Source organism: Gobio gobio (genome assembly GCF_949357685.1).
Source record: "Gobio gobio genome assembly, chromosome: 9".
In the NCBI taxonomy this organism is placed as follows: Eukaryota; Metazoa; Chordata; class Actinopteri; order Cypriniformes; family Gobionidae; genus Gobio; species Gobio gobio.
In genome coordinates, this window is record NC_137115.1 from 50,956,512 (window position 1) to 50,981,336 (window position 24,825).

Sequence of the window (24,825 nt, forward strand, 5' to 3'; positions counted from 1 at the left end):
CCACCAGACATTGGTGCCAGACATTTACACTGAAAAGAAATGTACTGTATTATTTAGTATAAGTAAATAGATAACACACTAAAATAAAAACAATAGTTTTAAGTGCTACAGATGAATTTAAGAATCGCAAAACTATTAAGTATATTACTATTCAAAGGTTTGGGGTCTGTAAGAATATTTAACGTTTTTAAAAAGTCTCTTATACTCGCTAAGGCAGCATTTATTGATTAAAAATACAGTAAAAAACGGTAAAAGAAAAAAAAAAATCCCAATATAAAAAAAATATTAAAATGTCCTTTATTCATGCAAAGCTGAATTTTCAGCATAATCATCACTGGCACGTGATCATTCAGAAATCATTCTAATATGCCGATTTGCTGCTTAATGTTTAAGTGGGAAATGTTTTTTTTTAGTGGGAAATTTAAGACCAATAAAAAGCGACAGAAAATATTTACAATTTAATGTGTCCATGTGGAATAAAAGTATTCATATCTTTTAAAAAAAAAAAACAACTAACTGAACACAAACTTTTGAACGATAACTTGCTAAACCATATTTAATAGTGTTACAGAATTATTTGAGTTATTAAAGGTTGAGACAAAGGTAAGAATTCTAACGCCAAAGAAAATGCAGGGGGTAAAAACACTCAGACCACCATTTGTTTTTATTCATGATTAGCTTTTTATTTCAATGTCAAAAAATCTGTGATCATTTATGATTGTTTCCAATACAAGAAATAACCACCAGACATTTACATTGCTGAGTGAAAAAGACTATGAGCATTTAGAATCTGCATTTTCTGTAAAAGACTTTCTCTCACGCTTTAATTAATGAAGGGATTATGTACAATGATGAGGTAAAATAGGCAGATTCACCGCTTAGCCTGCCGTCGTTTATTCACCCTCACATGAGGGTGAGTAAATGACAGAATTGGCTTTTTTCGGGGAACTCCATCTTAAAATGGGGTATGAGACACCAGGGAGAGATTAAATCCATCCCTGTCTTGTCCCAAAATTCAACAGATCAACTCAATCTGCAAAGCTTGTTAAGAATCATAGCAGCTCAAAGCATTCCTGCTGTGAAGTATCAAGAAACTGTGTTTTTAGAGCATGATGGCGTTTCATTTTCACATTTTATTTGTTTCCATTGCAACCTTCGGATGATATACGAAGCTGAAGTGAGTGAAATTAATTTTATTGGTAATTTTTCCCAAGCTTGCATGTAAACTCTTGCCATTATGGTCACTCCTAAAATGTCTTGTGTTTTATCAGCCGATTCTTCAGTACCGGTAATGAGGACTCCGTGATCTTGAGCGTGATCTCCTGTTGAGGAAGACAGTAGAAATGGTTGAAATGAGCCTGAACGGCAGTACGTTTAGATTATATGGACAAGTGTGGCTTTTGGCATACCTTCTAGATGAGCCGTAGTCTCGACCTGTGGGTTGTTCAAGATTTATGATTAGAATCTTCTTCATGAGTAAGTTTGCTCATATGTTTTATTACCACAATGTAAATCCACAGATTTCTTGACTACAGAGCAGAATTCAATCCACACACAAAATCAGGTCTCCAATTGAACATTTTCTAGTGAGCGATCACATCTAAAATGTTCAGTTGGCCAAATTTAATTTCTTGAATTTTAATTGAATTAAATTGCGTAAATTCACAGAAATTCAATTCGGCCAAACTGAAAAATTCAGATGTAATCGCTCACTAGAAAATGTTCAATTGGAGACCTGAATTTGCACCAGTGCACAAGAGTCTGGAGATTTCAGTTCTTTCATAATGTTGATAACAACACTGTATGAAGGTGGGATGTAAACTCACTGTGTTTGGCGTTGGGAGAGGGCGAGTGACTCTGACGTCCGTACTGCCTCTCCCATTCATCCCTTTCTTTTTCCCGCCGTTCCCGCTCCCTACAAGACCAAACAATGACCAAACTGTATCTTCTCCGTTGCAAACCGAGAGGACAGTTCCCACAACATGAACACGTTGCACATGTATATACATGTTGGGACTCACTTCATGCGTATTTTCCGTGCCATTGCGCGAAGAACTCCTTCTCGTTCCTGTGATGGGAGGGGGGGGAAAGTATGAGTGTTAAAGTTCAGAACTACCTGGAACTCCCCACCCACACATACCAAATGTACACCCATGCTTTTACCTGCCGCTTGTGCTCTTGTTGCTGGATCTTGGCTTGCGCTGCCTTCTTATCCGCCTTGGCTGATGAAGGTGAAAGCAGAAGGTGAGAAGCATTTCAGATGACACACAGCTAGCTTAGAAACATGTGGAATATACACTACTATTCAAAACTTTTAAGTATGATTTTTTTTTAAAGATGTTTTTTTAACTTTCTTTTCGTCAAAGAATCCTGGAAATCCACAGCACAACTGTTTTTAAGTGTGATAAGAAATATTTCTTGAGCATCAAATCACCATATTAGAATGATTTCTGAAGGATCATGTGACTGAAGACTGGAGTAATGATGCTCAAAATTAAGCTTTGTGTCACATGAATCTATAAAATGTTAAATTGTAGTAATATTTCACAATTTTACTGTATTTTTGATTAAATAAATGCGGCCATGGTGAGCAGAATACTTCTATAATTTTTTTTAATTTTTTTATAAATATCTAACTGACCCAAACTGCAATCAGAGCCAGTCGTTGCACATCATAAAAATATGATCACTGACTGTATCATGCTCATGGAAACATATCCCAGGAACAGAGAGGGTCCAAAGATAAGATCAAACCAAAAAAGCTATTATATGAATGAAATGAATTAACACGCATTTTTGTTTCACTATATTAGTGAAGGCATTGTATAGACTTGCATTGATTTATAATCATGCTAATGATATTTTCCATGGCCTAACCCGACCCCTACCACTAAACCTACACATTACAGAAATACACAAAACACTAGATTTAAATAAAAACATGTTTTGGCTGATTTATAAGCTTTTTTTTTTAACTCGGGAGGACAAGTAAAATGTCACTCACTAGTCGGTTGTTATAATATTTCACTATACAAGTGAGGACATTTGGCTCTCACAATATAACCTGCACATGAACACTCACAAACGTTGGTATAGGTGGTGTCTTTATACTGTATAAACTTTACATTATATCCCCCTACACTAACCCTACCCATCACAAAACTTTCTACATTATTAAATATTTAATAAAACATTGTTTAGTATGTTTATTTTGCGTTTGGAATTACAAGGACATCGGCATGTCCTCTTGATGTAGGGGGCGTGGCCTGAAACCTGAATACACATCACAATTGAAGGACTTTGTGTCCTCATAATGTACATCAAACCAGTGTGCGCAAGCGCATGCACGCACAAACAAACAAACAATTAAAATTCTGGCTGACAATAACCCGATATTAAAATAGCCAACATTAAGATTCTGTATTAGTATAAGATAAGTACATAGATAAAACACTACAATAAAAACAATAGTTTTAAGTGCTACAGATGAATTTAAGAATCACAACTATTAAGTATTTTACCATTCAAAAGTTTGGGGTCTGTAATGTTTTTAAAAGGTCTCTTTTGCTCACTAAGGCAGCATTTGCTGATTAAAAATACAGTAAAAACAGTAATATTGTGAAATATTACAATTTAAAATAACCTTTTTCCTATATTTTAAAATTGTAGTATTCAGCATTACTCCAGTCTTCAGTGTCATGTGATCTTTCAGAAATCATAATATTCTGATTTGCTGCTCAAGAAACGTTTTATTTATTTATTCAATGTTGAAACAGTTGTGTTGCTTACTGTTTTAGTGGAAACTGATGGAAACATTTTTTCAGGATTTATTCAAGACTGATAAAAAGTGACAGAAGACACATTTATAATTTAATGTGCCCTTGTGGAATAAACATATTAATTTATTTATTTCACAAAAAAAAAATCTTAATGAACAAAATTTTAAATGATTAATTAAATACGGATGAACATTTTGAGACTTGCTAAAGATTACATTTAACTGTTACAGAATTATTTGAGTTATTAAATAAGCGTTAGTTGAGACAAAAGTAAGAATAGGAAGGAATGAGCATGCACAATTAAAGGTACACTATGTAACTTTTTTTTAAAACAATTTAAATAAAGAGTCAATACATCATCAATATTTCTTCCAAAATGAGTTGTCGTCATGCCCTGATTCACTATGGTAAGCCTATTATAAGGGTTTATATTTTAGACCTGTTGGGATAGTTTTCGTGTGCAATTGCATACATGCATCCCTCGCCTGTGCGAGTCTCGTCATATCCATAAATAGAGGAAAGTGGGAGTGGCAGAGGTTAGTTTTCGCTAAATCTCCAACCTCCACCCGCTTTAAACAAACGCCGAACAGAGCACAGTCTGCTGGCAAAAAGAGAACTTGACAAAGCTCGTAATAAAACAAGAATCAACATTAGCTTGGCTTTTCAGAGATCTGAGGACTGAGGGATTGCTGAGATGGCGTTTTTATTACTCAACAGGTGAGAATAGATACATTGTCATATGTAGCTCTCAAACAGAGTTGATTGTAAAGCATTATCTATTGAGAAGGGTCATTTCATTTAATGTTGTAGTGCTGCTCCAAGTAGTGAATGTTATATGAGCAGATAGTACAAATAGGATAATCTCTCTCTCTCTCTTTTTAGTTACGAGAGAACCATATTCATCCGGAATCACGAAGAGCCGAAGCACAGCTAAAACAAAGTTATTTCACAAAATGCATGCAGTTTTGCTTCTAGCCCTAGAGGACCAAAAGTTACATAGTGTACATTTAAATATATATGAACTAATATCACCAAACAATATGGTACCGATATATGATTCCTAGCATAAATATTGTATAAGATGGTGGTTCCTGGAGGGCAAAATGAGTAACTCACATTGTTTGTTTAGGGCCTTCTGCATTCGGAGCTTGAGCTTCTCTTGAGGGGTCATCTTGGGCTGCAATGGACACAAAGACTTTAGAACAAGCAGGATGGGAACGTTCAGGCAAAGAACAGCAACTAACAACAAGACATCTAACTTGCTAGGTTAAGATTGTGTCATGTCATGCAGAAATAGTGTTTTAAACTACATAAATATCATTTAATATGCTGCATGTTGAACAGCAGCAGATGGTCTTGTTACACAGAAATGCCTGTGATGTTTATGTTCTGGATGTATTCGTAGGTATATGGAAAAGTGTGAACAGACAAATGAAGGCAGCCATTTAGAACAGCACAGAGCTGTTGACTCGTCTCCTCTCCAGGTCAGGAACACCAACTCAATGGAACAGTTACAAAATGGCAGCAACTTTAGCCATTGCAGAAGGTGCTTGAAGCTGTTCAACCTTTGCATATAAGGACAATGTGTATTGACTTATGCAGGTGTGTTTAGGTGTGCGAGTGAGTGAAGTTGCTCTGCCTGTCTTGACAAGCCCAGGGCAGAAGCAACAACTGAGCTGTTAAACTCTGAGCAAACCTGCTAAGAACCATTATTCCTTTGTAGTTTTCCATTCATCAACAGGTGTCCATCAACAACCCATCATTCATATAATACCAAGTTAAATAAATGAGAAGTACATGTATCATTTCCTAAATAGAAGACAAATCTATAGCGGCTCCAAAGAAGAGCACACAGAAATATCAGGTTCTTTAGAGATAAAGTTGGTCACTCCCTGCCTCCTTCTTACACGCATACCAAAAAAAAAGTCAGGTATGTTCGGATATGGCTGCCCTTCAAAAGACCGCTGCATTCTGCAAGCAGAGGGCAGCAGATCACCAAGTGGACAGCCAATCACACATTTCAAATGAGAACAACGGCTCTCTGAAGAGCCGAGAGATGGGCAGGAGCCCCAGCCTGATTGTTAACTGCATCAGCCTGACAGGGGTGAGGGAGGCGGAGTCTTTAGCAACAAATCGAGATATATCAAATTCTTACTGACTTTGGCAGCTCCAGTCTCTTTACCACCCGGATTTTCAGGCCTACGAGAGAAAAAGAAAACAATAGAGAACATTATAATAACTATACAGATAATATTTTTATTTTATAGAGCAGTAAAATTGCAACACCAGTATTTCTTAATCCTATAAATTCTATCGTATCATATTTAAACTGCAAATTTCTAAGGCCTCTAAATTAAAAAACATGATCAAAACTGATAACCTTGATGATAACTGATAATCAAAACCTTATTGGTCCTGCACTGCCTATTGATTCAGTTGATTTGAATAAATATTTCTACAATGGCTAATGTTGCTTAAATGAACGCTTAAAGGGGGGGTTGGTGTTTTTTTAAAACTGCTTTAGTAAAGTGTCTCAGGCCGAGTACCAAAAACAATTTAAGTTTAATATACAATGGTCATGATGCAAGGCATGCACATCGCATGTATCTGACCTATTTTAGGGGCATTCAGTATGGGATTTGACGGTTCATAGATTATGGCTGCATGATAATCGAAATTAAACTGCACAGGATTTGGCAAAGGCTTCGATTATTAATGCGTAGCTTGTCAGTGAAGCACGGCTCTGTGATCAGCAGAAAATGCTGCTCTATCTGAAAGCCAGAGGGCGCTCTCGCACAGAAACTCCAAATATGCCCTGCAGAAGTACCATAAGACAAGTCACTCCAGGAAATCTCTATGGGCATCATATTATCCCTGTAGCTGAATAAACAGAAGATCGCTTTGACTGATTAAACATGACTAATAAACACACGACTATGACAATATATGGTTTATCAGAATTCTTCAAGCCTTCTCTGGTAGTTTCATGATGATAATATATATTCACTGTATAGAATACTATAAAATAATATGTTATGTGCCTTATTCTGTGTAAGAAGCCACATCTCACAGAATTATGCTTTCAAACGATGTTTAAAAACATGTTAAAACATTGTCTTTTGTTGGATAAGAGGTTCATAAATGCTTCTCATGTTTGGAAAGATGTGTTGCTTTTTCAAATGCACGTTATAAGCGACTCAAACTCGCAGTGATTTCAGATGGAGCAGCATTTACTACTGATCACAGAGCCGTGCTTCACTGATGAGCTGCGCATAAAATAAAAAATAAAAACACAATTAGCTACCATTGTGATTTCATAATCGCACTAAGCCAAATAGGTTTAAGCACGATTTTGGGTTCATTGCGATTAATCGTGCAGGTGTATCAGATTAAGAAGCCTAATTCAAATGGATCGCATATACAGATCCTTGCACATCCTTGCGCTCATCCCTTGTAGAAAGTTCTCTTTAGTGTCCAAAGTTATTGTCACTATGAGCTTAATTGTCTACCATCTGTAAACTGTATTAAAGGTGCATGTGCAATAATTGTTTATGGTTCATTGAACAAGCATGAAAAACCTTGTTTAAACCCTTTCCGATAAAGACAAAACAGTACCCTGTATTTAAAGATGTTTACAAGTTTACTTGCCAATGCCAACTTTTACTTACATTTGGCACTTGGCAGTATTTAATTTTGGACCCTGACTAGTAGAGTATAGTTGCTAGATTGCACCACTACCTCCTACATTGCTGTCGAAAGCTATCCATGCATAAAATAATATGTATTGAAAAAAGCAGGAATACATTTTTGGAAAATATAGAAACCACATCCCTGATGCTTTGATGTTAAGTCTGTAAAGCGTATCTTACATTCTCAGCAACTTACTTTCTCAGCTTGTCTGCAGAAGCAGGCATAGCAGAATGGGAAGAGGGGGAGGGGCTATGGCTGGCAGCAGGTGAGTGGGAGGGGCTTTGACTGACGCTTCCACCCCTTCTGTACGCAGAGCTGCGACTCCGTCGCTGGTAACGATCGCCCGAACGTGAGCGATCACGTGAGCGAGACCTGAGGGAGGGAGTGTTTCATACGATCAATTTATTAATTTTTTCAATCAAAGAATCTACAATGGCTTGAATTCATGCAAGTTCGTTGCTTGCCTGGTTCGTCTGCGGCCCGTGTAGCGCCTCCCCCTATCCCGGTCTCTGTCTCTTTCACGGTTTCTGTCTCTACCTCGATCCGTGGAACGAGACCTTGTCCTATCGTATCGTCTCCTCGAGCCAACTCCTCCACTGCGTTGCCGTGAACGGGAGTCAGACCGCCGCCGAGAGCGAGATCGAGACCTGGAGTAACGGCTGTCCCTGTCCCGGTCCCTGCCCCCGCGAGAACGACGACTCCGCCGGGAACGTGAGGAGGAGCGTGAGGACCGGTGCGAAGACGAGCGGGAGGAAGAAGATGAGTGACTGGAGGAAGATCGTCTTCGGCTGAAAGATATACACAAAGTGCCATGTTATTATGAGCAACCTATAAAACCAATTAAATCACAAGACAAGCCAAAGAGCTTTGAGTACTCAGGATTAAATGATTCTAGGGCTGCAACTAACAATTATTTTAATAATTGATTAATATGTCGATTATTTTTTCGATTAATCGATGAATCGGATAAAAAAAGCATTCATTTCCAATCAAAAACAGAACTGACAGTGCAAATTCACAGTGCAAAAAATCTTCAGAAAGTGCACAGGTTGCTACAATAAATCTATAAAAAAAAAAAAATTTATAAAGAAAAATACTAATCAGAAAACTTAACAGGATGTTAGAACTTGTTCTCTACACTACACTCACAAACAAAATTTAATGGGTTTAGTTAAATTGTAATGCATTAAGAATTTCTCTAAAATGTCCAAACCCATTACACACTCCTGGAGAAAACATCTACTGTATTAACCTATTAATATGAATGATATTAAAGTTTAAACATGCAATACCGACACAGATTTATCTGCTGTGACTGTCATATAAAAAAATATTATGTAACAATTAAATAAAACTACTCCTCCTAAAGAAGAACACAATGTCTTATTTTCAATTAGTGATATGCATTCTTTATAACTTGCATACAAAATTCCTTATAGATTAAATATGGATTAAATAATTAATGTATAATAAATATAATGAATCCTTATTAAAACTAAAGAGGTGATTTACTCTGTCTTTTGTTGTTTGATTAATATTAAAGGGGCTATATGCGTTTTTCTGAAATTTAAACTCGCGACTGACACCTGTGGCCAAAAAACAGAACTGCTCTTATTTTCTGCTCGCTCTCGCAGCGGTGGTGACGTCACATCCGCAGACAGCGCGGGAAAAAACGACCCGCCAGAAAATAGGAAAAATAGGATACAGGCTTAAAGGTGCACCCACTGTGAGCGGACAAGGTGTCAGTATGTTCATCAGGAGATGTTTGAGTTATAAATGGTAAAATAAAAAGGCTATTGTTATGTTTATTTTGGGGAAAAAGTTGCATATAGCCCCTTTAAGAGCACAAATGGAAGCAGGTTAATGGACTGCTGTCACTTTAAGGCCGAATGCTGACCGAAAATGACAATAGATATTAGTCATCGTTTTTGTCATTCAAAGCTAGTTTTGATTTTAGTCTCATTTTTGTCTGTGAAAAATGTTGTTGATTAAAATATTGACGAATGATTTGTCAACGAAATTAACATAGCAACAGATTGAAAAATGAATGGGCCAAAAAAGGCAAGTGAATAAAAACGTGTCTTTAGTCTTGCAAACAAACTATACCACCCCTGCTTTACTACTGTTATTAACAAGCTAACGCTAACTTGTCATGCTTGTCAAGCTGGATAACGAGTAAACAAGCACCAGAAGAGCTACTGGAGGGACGTCACGCTCCTCACTTCCAAACGGAACAAAAGTGGGATTTTGTAGTGACTTAACGTTACCCTGCTGTTGAACTAACTTCCTCCACATCAAGGACTCCAAGATGTTTTCGTTTTAGGTACTGAATCACCACCATGGTGCTCCCATGCCATGTTGCGTCGTTTTTGCTGCAATTAACACTTTTTCGATTTATTAAATGGCGCTTTTCGACTGGTACGGCTCGGCTTGCTTTTCCGCTGCGTGGTACGACGGGTACAGCACGGCTCGCCCGCTTCCACTCTGCTTTGCGCTCAACTGTGCTTTTTTTATACTCAAACATCTCCGCGTCTTATTGAGGGGCATAATAGTCGCGCGACAACGAATCGATAATGAAATTCGTTGCCAACTCTTTTAATTATCGCATTTTATCGATTCATTGTTGCAGCCCTAAATGATTCCAAGCTTCTTTTTTTTAACCCTGAATATGCCACAAAATATAACACACAGATTAAATAGCCAACTCAGACATTGGTTGGCTCTCTCTCAACCATATCACCAATCATTTTGAAGCTTAACCTGTGGCGATTCTCTTCGCACAGTGGACTACATGCTATCACAGCTGAACACGCTTAGAAATTAATGGAGAAAAAAAGCCACTAAGGAGCCAGAGAGTAGAAAGGGGAAGTTACCGACCGGGAGCCCCTGCTATGACCTGCGGTGTTGGAGGAGGTGTGGCTTGACGCCGGTGCAGGTGGGGGTTGTGCGGGTGTGGCTCCCTCTTCATCACTGCCCCCAAAGCTGGTGATGAAGGTGATCTTATCATTGCCTGGGGTTCGGGAACGAGAGCGTGACTCTGAACTTGAGTCTGACTCTGGCCTGGGATAAGAGGGAGAGAAGAGAAAGTAGTAAGAAGCATTAATATTAATAAAATGATGTACATTACTGTTCAAAAGTTTGGGCTCATTACTCCATTCTTCAGTGTCACAATCATTCAGAAATCATTCTAATATGATTTGATGCATTTGAGCTGTTAATATTTTATTCAGGGACAACGGAAAGCTTAAAAGAACATTTATTTGAATCTTTTGTAATATTATAAATGTCATCATTGTCACTTCTGATCAATTTGTGAATAAAAAAATATTTATTTGAAAGGTAGTATATGTAATTGTAATCAGTAATGCACAATATATCCGTCCCACTCCGATTATCGATGAGTTTTTTTATTTATTATTATTGGTCATATTGTATTGTTCATATTTTGACTTTGATTAACTTTGCCAACCTCTAAGACTCAAAATTAATCTTTAAAAACACTAATAACAGTTACATGTAATCTTCTGATAATATCAAAACACCAACTTATCATAATGTACATTATAACGTCTATAATCACGTGCATTTTATTTATAATTAATTTAGGCAAAATACTATAGACGTTTTAATAATGGCCATTTATTGGTTATCAGCAAAAATATGAAGGTGAGTTTATCAGTATTGACCAGAATTTTGATATAGATGCAACCTGAATTTGAATGGTTTTGGTGCTAAATTTTACAATTTAATAATCATTCAAAAAACGAATGTGCGAAATATCAATCCATCAAAAGCACTTACCGTTTGTAGGGGTCGTATGTAGGACTGTCTCTTCTGGCATAGCTGTTTTTGAAATTCACAGTTTCAATCAAAACATCAGCAATGTGTAGGTGGTGCACATAACATTTGTGTCTTAGGAAAATTAATGTCAAATAAGTATATATATATTTTTTTAAATGTATATACACACACACATGTTTAAAATGCCAGTTAAATACAATTAAGTGGTGGTCAATACAAGTAACTATACAAGACACTACTAACGAAGTCTGGGATTATTATTATTATTATTATTATATTATATCTGAACACTTGCAGCTCATATTTGTTGGGCTGTTACCTCGGTGGGCTGATCTGCCTGCCTTTCATATACTTCTCTCTAAACTCTCGTCGCTGTCTGCGAGACCGCCGGCCCTGATGAAAACACAACAACAGTACAGGTTTACCAATGCCAATAATCAAACGCAAACATCTTAATGGGAGAGAAGAACAGTTAAAAAGCTTCTGCCCATACAGAGTACATGGCCTTCTCTGCTTCCAGTGCTTTAGCATGCTTAATGGCCTCCACTTCCTCCTTGTCCTTCCTCAACATCCTGCCACAAAGACACATCAGATTTTAACTAGATGTTTATTTTTTATTTTTTAGAAGAATTAAAAGAAAATTACAGTGTGTTCATTAAGGGTGCTTTCACACTTGGTTCGATTGCCTGGTCCGACCTCGAGTTTGATTGCTCCCCCCTCCCCTCCCCTGTTCACATTATATTATTTGAGTCCGAACTGCGGTACGCTTGCATTATCAATGAAGCAGCCGTTTACCCCTAAAGCATCAATAGCGGTTCTCTTCTGTGATTTAATACAATTGAGTTCATATCAGCAGTGAACCGTAACAGAGTTCATATGAACTTACCCCAGACCACCCTCTTTGTAATACTAATTTGTTACATTTATATAGCAGCACTCAATGTGCTTTACATATGGGTACATAGGGTAATCTTGTGATGATGTGACGGCAGCCATTATGCGCTAGAACGCCCAATACACACCATCTGATTGGTGGAGAGGAGACAGAGTGAAGCCAATCAGTAGGGTATGTGTGTGAAGTCACTGTCGTCCGTAGTGACAGCGGTTACGCCCACTGAGTGGCAGAGAGACTGAGCGACAGCATTGGTTTTCAGCGTGAATGCTGCGAAAAACACACAAAACACGTCTAAAACGGGAAAGAGCTTTGAGATTGACTACAAATAGATTTGACAAGAAGTCTGAGGTATATTTTTTGAGGCTGCCGACAGCTACAGAAAAGAGAAGCAAATGATCACTGCAATTCACAGAAACAACTGAACTACAGGCAGCCAAACGTGGATTTGCTGTGTGTCAATATGTTGAATTTTGGGGTAAAATCATACCCTATAAATAGTATTGTTATATATTGCATTGACAACTCATCGATTAAATAATTACCATCTTATATTCTTTGATATTTTTAAATAAACACTAACAAACTAAAAAAAGTTATGGCTGGACGATATGGCGATATAACATTGATATAAGTGATCACCCGGATTTAGACCTACCTATATTGTATATAAAGCGTTCACATGCAGATTTGCTTTATGCATTTCCCAGACATCGAAATCAGGCACATATAAATGTCAGGAAACACGATTCCTGGCAACATGTCAATATCCATGGATCCCTGGATCTTTGGTAAGTTGTAAGGAACACTATAGCGAGTCCAACCTTTAGTTTAAACTGAGAATTGTTTGTTTTACACGCATTTTCGCCTATTAAATCCAGTCATGCAGCAGCTCTTCTGTCACTCAGTACGGCTGAGGGGGCGTGTTCCGGAGGGAAAGTGACGTCAATACATACCCTCTGTATGGGGATGTTAGGAGGCCATGATGATGGACAGAGGCCAAAGGGCAAATCAGGCCAGGATGCCGGGGTTACACCCCTACTCTTTTTCGAAGGACATCCTGGGATTTTTTATGACCACAGAGAGAGGTTTAACATCTCATCCAAAGGACAGTAGTGTCCTCATCACTATACTGGGGCATTAGGACCCACACAGACCACAGGGTGAGCGCCCCCTGCTGGCCTCACTAACACCTCTTCCAGCTGAAACCTAGTTTTCCCAGGAAGTCTTTCATCCAGGTACTCAATCCTGCTTAGCTTCAGTGGGCAACCAGTCTGCAGTTTGCAGGTGCACACCAGAGTTTGGAAAACAACGTTCACATCATCCAGACAAACCGAACTCTGACGTCAATCGGACCCGGGTGCACACCGAAAGTATAAGTGTGAAAGCAGTCCCTCAATGCAACAATCAGATTTGGAATTTCAATGGCTTAGCTGAAGAATGTGTGAACGAACCAAACAAAGTCCGCCTCTGCCATGCCGTAAGTGGTGGCCATCTTGTTAATCTCAGTCACCTGCTCTGGGGTCAGTTCATCTACATCCACCTCAACATCTACACGAGAAAGCATTTACACACATTGTGAGGTGGTTACCTTTTATATTCTATACAAGTAAATCACATATCTGAAGCGCTTCTATATTATACAAATGCATTATCCTAACAGGAAGTGTTTATTGTATATGGAGGACACACCAATGTCAGGGATGACTTCATCTTCCTCAGAATCGCTGTTTTCCGAGTCATCCTCGTTTCCCTTCTCCATCTGCTCATCTGGTTCGGTCACTGTGCTGTCCTCATATGTATAACCGATCTGTGCTTTCTTCTCAGCGAGTCTAACAGAGAAAAACATGAGATGTGATCATTCGAACAGAATGTATTTTCAGGCATATATTTTGTAACTACTGATTCACAAGATCATACTTTTTCTTTTCATCCTCATTTGGTTTCTGTAGGCCACCGTAGAGTTCATCCACATAGATCTGGTACAAACACTGCTCCTCAGAGACTACAAAATGATAAGAACATTTGTATAGGTTCTTCCAAGTTCATCAATGGCATTATATCAAAATGTTATTGAAGCATGCTGAAATTAAAGGGGACTCACTGGTCGCAAAGTCATTCTGCACCAGGCCTCTGTAGCGCTCATAATTGCACTTCCTCTCTTCTGATTCCTGCTCTGGGGTGCTGTGAAAGAAACAATGAGCTCAATTTAAAAATGACACAAAAGCAGCAACCAGCTCTGCATAATTTTATCAAAACATCTTTAACTCTCTGGTGGTCTACTACAGTCATTTTAAACCAAAAAAAGTTATGTTTTCAATTGAAAACTAAAATGTGAACATGATTATAAAAGTTTAAAAGTCACAGTAAGTCACACTTGTGATTGTCATGGTCTACAAATCAGATAAAGCAATATTTGATCATGTCTAAATATATTAGGGGTGTGAATCATCACTGGTCTCACGACTAGGGCTGTAACAATTTGACCAAAAATAAAAACCTCAATTAATTGAACATTTTACCTCGATTAGGATTAATGAACGATTTTTTTTTTGTTGAGTAAGTTCCTGATAAGGTTTGAACTGTAAATATTTTCTACTATTAAAAGGTGGATTTTTTTTTTACTAATGAAAAGTGCATTTCTTTGTGATTTTAAAACACTTGAAGGAAACGGTTCTCTTTCAGCAGTTATTGTCTATGGGGCAGATTTCTATTTGTTGTACATCAGATACAGATAAATTGACACAGTAGGCCTACATTACATTTATTTGAATGCATTAATGAGAGAGTGATTGTGTGTGTGAATTACTCATACCGTCTCTATTCATTATGAAGCTGTGGTTTGTACTTACTTCAAAAGGTATTAAACTATATGCTATAACGGTTGAGTCTCTAAGCTACTTTAGTGACTTTACTTTAGTCACAGGACAGTGTTGACACTGCGTTTCTGCGCTGCTCTCTGCGCGCGATCTTCACGTGATGTGCGAGCTTCTGTCTGAGTGTTCGTTTGTCACAATATATCTGGCATTAGTTCAACATAATACACATCTGATGGTCTAAACTCGCAGGACTTAAAATACATAGCCTACAAATGACAAAGCTTTGTGAGGACGCAGGTGATAGAGGTCTGCCTTCAGGGCGCGCGCGTGTTGTCAGAGACGCGACACGGCTCGGCTCTCTGTGTCACAGAAAAAAGCTGAGCACTGAACGGATACGTATTGTTGTTTTTAAATAGTGCACAATCGCTTTAAATGTTGAAACTGGCAAGCCTTTAAACGCATTTACTTGACAAACTTTATGAGCGCGAAAGTGAAAGCGATCTGGCTTCGGAGCTTGTGCGCACCGTGTGTGTGTGTGTCGGTGGCAGCGCGTAGGCTATAAGAGGGGCGATTAACTGACCTGTATATAAACTGTGTAAAACATGCAGTTACTATAGTGATTCTGGGCATCTATAAACACAGATAACTGCCCCTGCATCTCTTTGTGCCTGCAAACTGCACTTGATATGCCTGACGAGGCGGAGTCACGTGAAAACCGAAATAACCGGCATGGGAAAAATACGTCGGTTAGAGGTTCTGAATGTCGGTTTCGGTTATTTTTCGATTAATCGTACAGCCCTACTCACGACTCAAATTCAATTATGATTATGTCAACGGTTCGATATCGCGATGCGTTGCATCCTCAATTTTCAATATTACTGCAGTGCACATGGCTATATTTTTGTCAATGAATACAAGCAGTCAGATATATGAACTCCATTTTTATTTTATCTGCTCTAAGAAAGTACACTTCCTGAATGTAGCAAACATCAAACACAACTTAAGTCTGAACACTGCAGACGACAGGAGCATTTAGAACTAAAGGCCCATTTATACTTCTGCGTCGAGTGTACGCCGTAGTGTACGCGCGTAGCCGACGCCGTCGTGAGCATTTATACTTCTGCGCTGTTGTCTGCGTCAATGTGCAATTCCACATGCAGACGCTAGAAGGCAGTGTCCTCGGGCATGTTGGTGTAATCAAGACAACAGCCGAAGAAGAAGCAGCTTGATGTGTAGAATCTGTACATTCATGTCGGAATATCAGCAGCAGTGAGAGAGCGGCTTTTCTTGCAGCTTGAGTTGTTGTATCTAATACAAATTAAGCATCTTTAGTTGATTAGTAAAGTTAAATAAGGCGATCTGGCGCTGGAATGCATTTGTGAAACCATGCGGAGCTCGTGGCCGCTGTTTTCAGCAGCGGTGGCTCAGCAAGCGATTGTTGTTGCCGAGACTTCATTCACGAAATATACCCTAATGTGTCCCTGTTCTTGATATACAATTACTGATTAACATCTTTGGTTTTAATGAGGAAATAAATAAACTATATTCAGCGGATCTATGTATTTATTTACTACCATAAAGAATCGCTGGACTGCAAAATAGTGTGTTATAGCAGACGTAAGGAACTATCATCCAATTTCTGGACACACACACACACTCCTATCGCAGATTTTTTATTTATTTATTGACCTGAGGGAAGGGTTCTGGCAGACCAATCACAGCGCTTGCGGTCCGCGTAGAATTGACGCGTTGTTACATTTTTGGAGAGGTGCGCGTCAGGCTACGGCGTAGGGTACGGCGTATCCAACGCGTCTATGCGTAGGGTACGCCGTACCCTCTGCGTGCACTCGACGCAGAAGTATAAATTGGCCTTAACAAACACTAGTAAATACTAAAAGCGTATGAAACTATAGTGTACTTAAGTTACAATAACGCTCATACAATCGCACACATGCAGCCTCGCACACACACACACACAAACTAGCACGCACACAAACAAACTCGGGCACACACACATGGTCTATTACTGCAATTGCGATGCAACAATTAATATATACACCCCTAAAATATATATCCAAATGCAAAAACCAAATAAAAGTAGTTATGTCTGCAAATAATCTTATAAGCAACTGGAATCACGCATAATTTGCATTTTTCTCCCACCCACAATCTGCCTACAATGCATAGGAAATTAAACAAAATAAAATATTTCTATTATTTTATATTGAAATAAATGGTGCATAATTTAGAGCTGAATATTGTCTAGTACCATGAAATCCCCTGAAAATACAAAATATTAAAGAATAAATAGTACTGAAACAAAGCCTATTGTCTTCGTTTTGACTGCTTATCTGTTTTGACTGACGAGGACCACAAGTGTGACCCCTAAATTAGAAATAATAGAGGGTTAAATAAAAAAACAAAACAATCAATAATAATAATAATAATAATAATAATACACTCGGCTAGGGCGGTGCGATATGAAAAAACTTGTGTGTATAATATTTTTGGAAGATGGCTTTACTGCCAGCTTTACATATCTTTGCATAAATGATATTGTGACGTTGGTTATTTCTTTATGCCTTTTTTTAACTCTTTTCGTATGTTGTGCAGTTTGCAAATGCCTGTATTATATTTTTGTATATATGATTTGGAAGACTCTTTTTCGAGTCTTTTGCAACATCTCGCACATGACACAATATTCTACGTGGTGCTCAGAGTAAAAGAAGTTCAACTTAAAAAACATCTCTAGACAGGCATCTCGTGTTTTTAACCGCAAAAATATGTTCTGTGTGAAGGGCCCTTAAAACTCAGTTTTGCCGTAGTGAAAGTTTAACAGGTCTCGCAAATTACCTGGATCTGATACATTATCTCTCCTTTTTTGGTCCTTATCCTACCCTGAATTTACCTTCCCTGTTTCTGTGCTTTCTTCCATGGCATAATAGAAAACAGACTCTGTTCTGCTTGTGCGCTAGATTCAGATTGCACACTACAGTTCACATGTTGTGTCTTTTGCATGCTCAATGTAGACGCTCATGCTTTTATTCTGTCCGCGTGCCTGCGCTGCAGCGAGATTAAAAAAATCGAAACTTTTCAGAATGCCACGAGTGCACCGCAATTCACGTGACAAGAACCATCTTCACCCTTTCCGTAACAAATGCCAAAATGGACGAACAGCTGACAGCACGGCCAGCATTTCCATGCGTTTTTAGACGCAACATGTGAACGACCGTTTAGGGCGCTGGTGGAAAAATCTAGCTTTCTCGCGATTTTAATTGCGATTTGCCCTACACTGTGCACGTGCATTTGTATACTCCAAATTGTATAGTATACTCTATATTGTAGTTCTTTGAATACTCAAGTTAATTTATTTTATTCTCCAACATGATGCATTAAGATTTAGACTAAGACTACTCACGTAGTGTTCAAGAGAGGTGGCGTATAGGTGGGGATGTAGTCCAGGTGTGCCCTGACATCAAATCTATCAATCATGTTGTTGGTATCTCCTTGCCAAGGCATCCTGTTAGGACGTAAGATGAAGTTGTGACAGATTTCCAAGCAAAACCTTTTAAATGGGCTGTTTTTACGTTGGTGTGAGAACCATAAACATTAGTGCTAGTGCTAGTGACGTACATGTTGATGGGACTCTCAGCTGCCAGGGCTACAGCTGAGTCCAGGTGGATTTTGTACGCTCGACCATGAACCTGCAGGAACTGGGCTGGATCCTTTTTCTACACAGAACAAGAGAAATGTGTTTCTTCATTTAAAAGCCTCTGTCCAGTACCAGGCTTTCTGTGCTCAGAAAACAGCATGAAAGTGGAGTCTAGGCTTACGACTTACGATTTTCTCATAGTACTCTCTGCGTCTCTCTCCACGCCGCTTGTAGTCCACCATCATCCCCCTGAGTTTGCGCTCATGTTTGCGGGCCTCCTGCCACATGACGGCTCCGCTTGGGGTTGGGGCGCGTCGGGGCAGGGCTGCTGTTAGGGGACACAGAGGATTCAAATCAACCAACCTATCCATCATTCTGAGTGCCATTCTGAATCTTTACACTTAGAGAGTATATTTGCTTCTGAAGTGGCAATTAGGTGTCTTAACAGAGACTGTTTAAAAGGAACACAATGTAGTTTTTCCACTGCTTAGCTTCCACAGGCATTGGTTGGGTACCGAATTCGGTACTTTTAAGGGCACCGACCGAATTACATCTGTACTACCGAGTACCGATTCACATTAAATCAATCGGTACCAAATTTCGGTACCCGAGAACGCATCTGGTGATATGGACTAGTGTCTGTGAATATTAAACTGCAAAAAGACGAATTCTGCGTGTCCAGCGTATCTGTGCGAATGAATGGAGCAGAGGCGCGGTTTAATTTACCTCACAAACACACACACGCTTGTGTTCATGTTTTAATTTGAACCGTATAAAGCTCAGTTGTGCAGCACTTTGTTTGATAGATTAATGTCTTATGTCTTCATTTGATTACCAGAAAGTACAAACATAATTTGTGGGAAATATTTTCATAGAAATTAAATTAAAAAGAAAAAAATAATAATATGGTTGTTTTTATGAATTAAATTAAGTACCTTGTAGCCTACTATTTACTAGTAAATATTACAGTATACAAACATCACAGACAATGGCAGACAGAGACCAGGGCAGCTCTGGCATAATGTCAATAACACTTCTATAAATGACGTACAGTTTCTTTACAGTTATTGATGTAAACATCCCTAAAAGTAACGAAAAAAGGTACCGTTGGGTACCGGTTAAAATGTGAACGGTACCCAACCATATTGATGACGCGAGATTGAGCGTGGAATCATGGGAGTTGTGGTCTTCGCCTCACAGCCGGTGGAAAAGAATCGGGACAGCACGCGGGCAGAAATCATGTTCATGGATGAGATTATGAACGTTACTGTAGTGTGAAGCAGAGCAGGGCCGAGTGTTGTGGAGCTGAACGAGGTCGCTGGAGCGATTGCTAAAGATAGACGATCACAACACATGGCTTGAGAGCAGCTGAGCTTTTATTATGCCACAGTCGCCGCTTCCGCTTCTTCCGGTAATGCGTAGGTGGGGTAACGCAGTGCTGTTGATCATATTTGATACATTAGAGTGTGTTGAAAATTAAGTTATAACGTTACTCTGTGCGTTCGCTCCGCGGGGCTGCTATTGGACACTTGTTGCACACTGCAGTAACACTAGATCGATAGTAGCATATATCAATAAATGCTAAATCAACAGATTGTGTTGCTAAATGGCATGCAATTAATTTTAAAACATTGTATGATGGAGAAAATTCTGTATTACTGTACAATAATTCGTTTTCTGTCTATAAATATCTCCAAACTGTTGCTCACCTGCCTAATAAAACATTTGATATATTAAAGCGTCTTTGGTGTTTCCAATGTTTCTACAAAATAAAACTTGAGGGTAACACGGGTATGACATCATAGATAGGAGACGGTTAAAATTGCTTATTTCTCAGGATTTGAACATTCTTGGAAACATTTGGGATAATGTAAAATACACAAGTCAACAAAATATATAATATTGCTCTAGTGGTTTTTGGATCCAAAAATCTTAAGATGTTTTACTCAGAGGTGGCATAAATGCCTTTACACAATTTCAACTGCACATTGTTAAACAAATGGGTCAGAGAAAACATAATTGAGTCTGGTTTTAGGTGTAGATGCCTTAAGATAATGCATCATGCTAAATTGTTCTTTACACAGCTGAGTTAAGGCTGTTCTGTGCCTGCTTAAAATTCTGTGTAAAGATGCAATGCAGCACAAAAGCCTAAATTATGCCATATATGACCCACCCCAGCCTTTTATATAACAATATGCGGTTAAAATTGTTGAGTAAATGCATTTATGCCACCTCTGAGCAGCATTTAACAGTCTGTGTAAACCATACATGGGCAATATACAGCCCGGGGGCCGGATCCGGCCCGCATAGTGCTTCAATCCGACCCCCGCGCATCGATGTGCTGGCAATTTGGATGAAAGTTGAATTTTTGTATTCAGGATTACAAATGAAATGTTTAAGCTTTTGATCGCTATGGTCGCATATATGGGATTTTTACTTCTGTGCCCCTGAGAGTACGGTCCCACATGGTATTTGAATGTTCAGTGACGTCGCATGACTGCCGGATTCAAACTGTGCTGTTGCGCGTTGGTTGGCGCTGAGCCAGAGACGGACGAGCTCAGCCTCAGCGCTGTCATAAACTATGCAGTTTTTGTTCAACCTCATAATGTTTATTTTAGGTTTCAGACATTTCAATACACATAAGCACGAGTAAAACAATACATTTGGAGTTTGTAAAATACACACTGATGGCTGTGGAAGCAGCAATAACAATCTATTCAAATATAATTTTTGTGATATTATGTTTACAATTATGTGATATTATATAATTGTGATATTGAAGTGATATTATACCAGACAAACATAGTAGAAGTAACTATTAAGTTTACTCTATTCTTGTCACAGTTCACCGGCCACTTTCTTGCACGTATTTCGGGAGAAACTGATGACCCTGATTCTCTGGGAATAAAAGCGATGCATCTGTAATACAGTGTTATTGTGGGTGCGGTGTCACGTGACAAATATGACGCATCGCCATGGGAACAATCTAAAATAGGAATCGCCTTGAAAAAACTCACTGGGGAGTCCGTTAGAATATTAAAATTAAGCGTGAAACAAGGGTTAATATATGCATAATAAATGACGCTGGCTTATCTTTTTATTAAGCTAGTTATCAGTGTGTATTGATCATTGATGGTATAACGTTAAGCCCCTTAACGGCGCATTCACACGGGGCTTCGGCGTCAACGCTTGACGGAGGGCGTGGCTGAAGCTTGGTGCTGACGCGACCGTCATAGTGACAACAGCTAATCACATACTTGCCGCTTGGACCACAACACAACACAAAAAAGCGCCTTTTTTGACAGCTAGTCTGTGAGACTATTTTGTGTATGAAAACTGATCACTTTAATATTTGATTCCTCATTTGGCTGGGGGATAGCGCCTATTTGAACCACACATGATATGATATCCTGCTGTCATTCAATGATAAACAGAGTTCACGGACGGAATACAAGCATGATACATTCCAGATTCTCCAGCCGTCTCTGCCACCTCCTTCCAGGCCTGGTCTCTCCAGTTTGTGTCCCGGTATGTAAATAATGATTGGTAGTAAAGGACCGGGTGATTATCCACCGCAATTATTAGCTTTTCCTCCATTTTAGATCGCTCTTTACTCTTCATTCACCGGTGTTTTAAACGAACGCGATTGGCTAGCGTCTGCTCTAGGATATTTGCATAGGGTGATCTGATTGGATGACGCCTGCGTTGGCGCCAAGCGGCAACCTCCCGCAGTTTCTCTTGAAGCCAATACGGAAGTGCCTCAAACTGCAATTCATCGACTGGCCGCTAGGGACAGGATGCAGAAGGGAGCAGAATCTCATTGAGCCCCATGTTAAAATGGTCAACTTTAGAGCAGAATAAAACATGTTTACAGCCTGGTACAAATTGTGCTTTTGGTCTATACGGCTCATTTTGCCCTTCATGACAACTGTGAGGGGGGTGAATTTTTTTATAGCTCATTCGTTTACATTATATAAAGCCTTAAAGTTCTGCATAATTAAGGGCGTGGCCACTTCGAGTGACTGGTGGATAGCCATTTATCTGCTGTCTGTTAGTCACGCGTCACTTAAGCTCCGCCCACATCCCGCCTTTTTGCCCATTTTCTGTTATCCGGGAGTGACGCGCGATGACGCGCTGCCAAGATGGCAACGGCCACCATTGCGCTTCAGAACGGCTCATCAGAATCCTATGGGTGACGTCACGGACACTACGTCCATATTTTTTTACAGTCTATGGTTGGCGCTTGAAAAGTTGAGAAATCTTCAACTTTTGCCGCTTGCAACGCGAGTGAAGCGCCGCGACGGAACCCACAATTCAGTTCGGCAACGCATGACGTCAACCATTCAAAGTAAACGAGAAGCGTTGACGCAGACGCCCCGTGTGAATGCGGCGTAACAATTTCACGTGCCCCATTTTATACTGCATTTCATACTGCATGCTAGCCTGGTTAAAACCAGACCATTCTCAGTAGTAACTGAATTTGCCGGAAGTTGTCTGGGTTTTCCCAGGCTAACTGCATGCATGTCCTGTAGATGGTGATGATGATACAGCTAAATCAAATTTAAATTCTGTGAGACGCATTGGACTATTCCACGTTGTTCTTTATCTTTCAAGCAAACATACGTGTGATGAAGTTGATCTGCACTTAAATTGTGTTCTATTTTATAAAAGATTTAAACAACATATGTTAAAAAAGAAATTACAAAAAAATCAATAATAACAAGTGAAATAAGCTGAATATGTTTTTCCATTTAGTGATGAAGGTATCCCTAATTCAATTTTATAATTCCAAGCCAGATTGCCTGAAGTCTGTATGTTAATGTAACCTGCACACATACATTTGCAGTTTTGTTAATAGTTTTCGATATTGAATAGCTACAGCTGGCATGAATGACAGTTGAACAATATGCAGGGTAGTGTAGTAAATTAATTCTTGAAAGTAAATCTAGTTATTGTAACCTTAGAGTAGCCTATGTCAGACAGGCCGCACAAATATATATATTAGGCCTTGAAATAGGCTGGCAAAAGTCAAAGTAACTGTAGCCTTATACATATCTGCATTTAATTAATTTGTACGATTTAATCATGTAACTATGTTTAATTGCAATTGTCCAAAGTGTGGCCCTCCGTTTACTTTACCAAAGTAACTGTGGCCCTCAGACTAAAACTGTTGCCCACCCCTAGTGTAAACTGTAAAGACACTATTGTGCCACCTTTGCAGTGTAAATTTGCCAATATATTGTATGTATTTCACCACTGCATGTAACTGTATGGGAAATACGACACTTTTGTGTGTCATAAGTCAAACAACAATACAACTGTCACACACACACACAAAAAAAAACCTAGTTAACCGTCTTTACTCAAGACGAACCGCTTAAAGGGAAGGATGTTCACAGGTTACATGTTAACTATCCTTAATTAATAAAGTTTGACACGGCCAGCTTTTGAGTAAAAATAGTTGCGTTCGCTACCTAAATAACATCAAAATTATATATCAATGTCTGAAACGCTTGGTATTCACGTTGAAAGTGCACAAACACCTCAGTAACTTAATGAATCGTTGATAGCAAAGTAACGTTAGGCTAGCAACACATAACGTTACATGCCAATTCCGACAGTGATTCGTACTGTACCGCTATTTATAAACACACACAAAGGACTGTGGACTATTCAGCTCGTGTACCAAAGTTAATATTTACAGCTTACGTGCGATTATGTATAATGTTGCAAAACGCTGACGGACCTAAGTTAACGTTACCCGCTAATGCTAACGTGCTAGCTGACTATATTTCACATCTAGCGTTAGCTAACAGCCGAAGATGAAGCAGTGCGATCGTCACCGAATTCCTTTTTGCAGTTTATATGATTAAATGAATTACCTGTTTATGTGTACAGAATGTATAGTCTGGTTTTTCTTGACAGTGAAACCCATACGACGGTCACCAACTGAAGCAGGCCGGCCGCTAGTTCACATAAATACAGGCGCGTGCACACGCCTCCCAACGCATGCGCAATACTCAGATCACTGAGCTGAGAAAACAACCAGAGGCGCGCACACTTCAATGTATATGAGAATCTAGAAAATTCTCCAAAAGGCGGCGCACTCTGGCTCATAAAGAAGAACATGTTTGCCTATCAGTAATTTGATATACTCTAAAGGCTGTCAAATAACAGTATGTCATAAATTGG

General features: G+C 39.0%; 1 protein-coding gene across 6 annotated transcripts; it reads right to left on the bottom strand.

Annotated features, from left to right (window-relative positions):
* Positions 1-275: 275 nt before the first annotated feature.
* clasrp (CLK4-associating serine/arginine rich protein) lies at positions 276-24,648 on the bottom strand. 6 transcript variants are annotated; one of them, XR_013817133.1, is made up of 21 exons: positions 24,516-24,644; positions 18,822-18,961; positions 18,615-18,712; positions 18,400-18,501; positions 14,267-14,346; positions 14,083-14,167; positions 13,855-13,994; positions 13,617-13,713; positions 11,764-11,842; positions 11,590-11,663; positions 11,271-11,312; positions 10,347-10,529; positions 7,934-8,257; positions 7,665-7,841; positions 5,935-5,978; positions 4,896-4,956; positions 2,164-2,222; positions 2,022-2,068; positions 1,827-1,915; positions 1,410-1,434; positions 276-1,322 (listed from the first exon to the last, which is right to left on the bottom strand). XR_013817133.1 is itself a non-coding variant. In XM_079824735.1 (21 exons), the coding sequence occupies exons 2-21, from the start codon at positions 18,918-18,920 to the stop codon at positions 1,280-1,282; spliced, it is 1,944 nt and encodes a 647-aa protein (XP_079680861.1). In that variant the 5' UTR covers positions 18,921-18,961; positions 24,516-24,644; the 3' UTR covers positions 670-1,279. The 6 variants fall into 6 exon arrangements, 3 of the variants coding, with proteins under 3 accessions (XP_079680861.1, XP_079680862.1, XP_079680863.1); XR_013817134.1 differs by having other exon boundaries at positions 670-1,322; positions 10,366-10,529; positions 24,516-24,648; XR_013817135.1 differs by having other exon boundaries at positions 670-1,322; positions 5,939-5,978; positions 10,366-10,529.
* Positions 24,649-24,825: the final 177 nt, after the last annotated feature.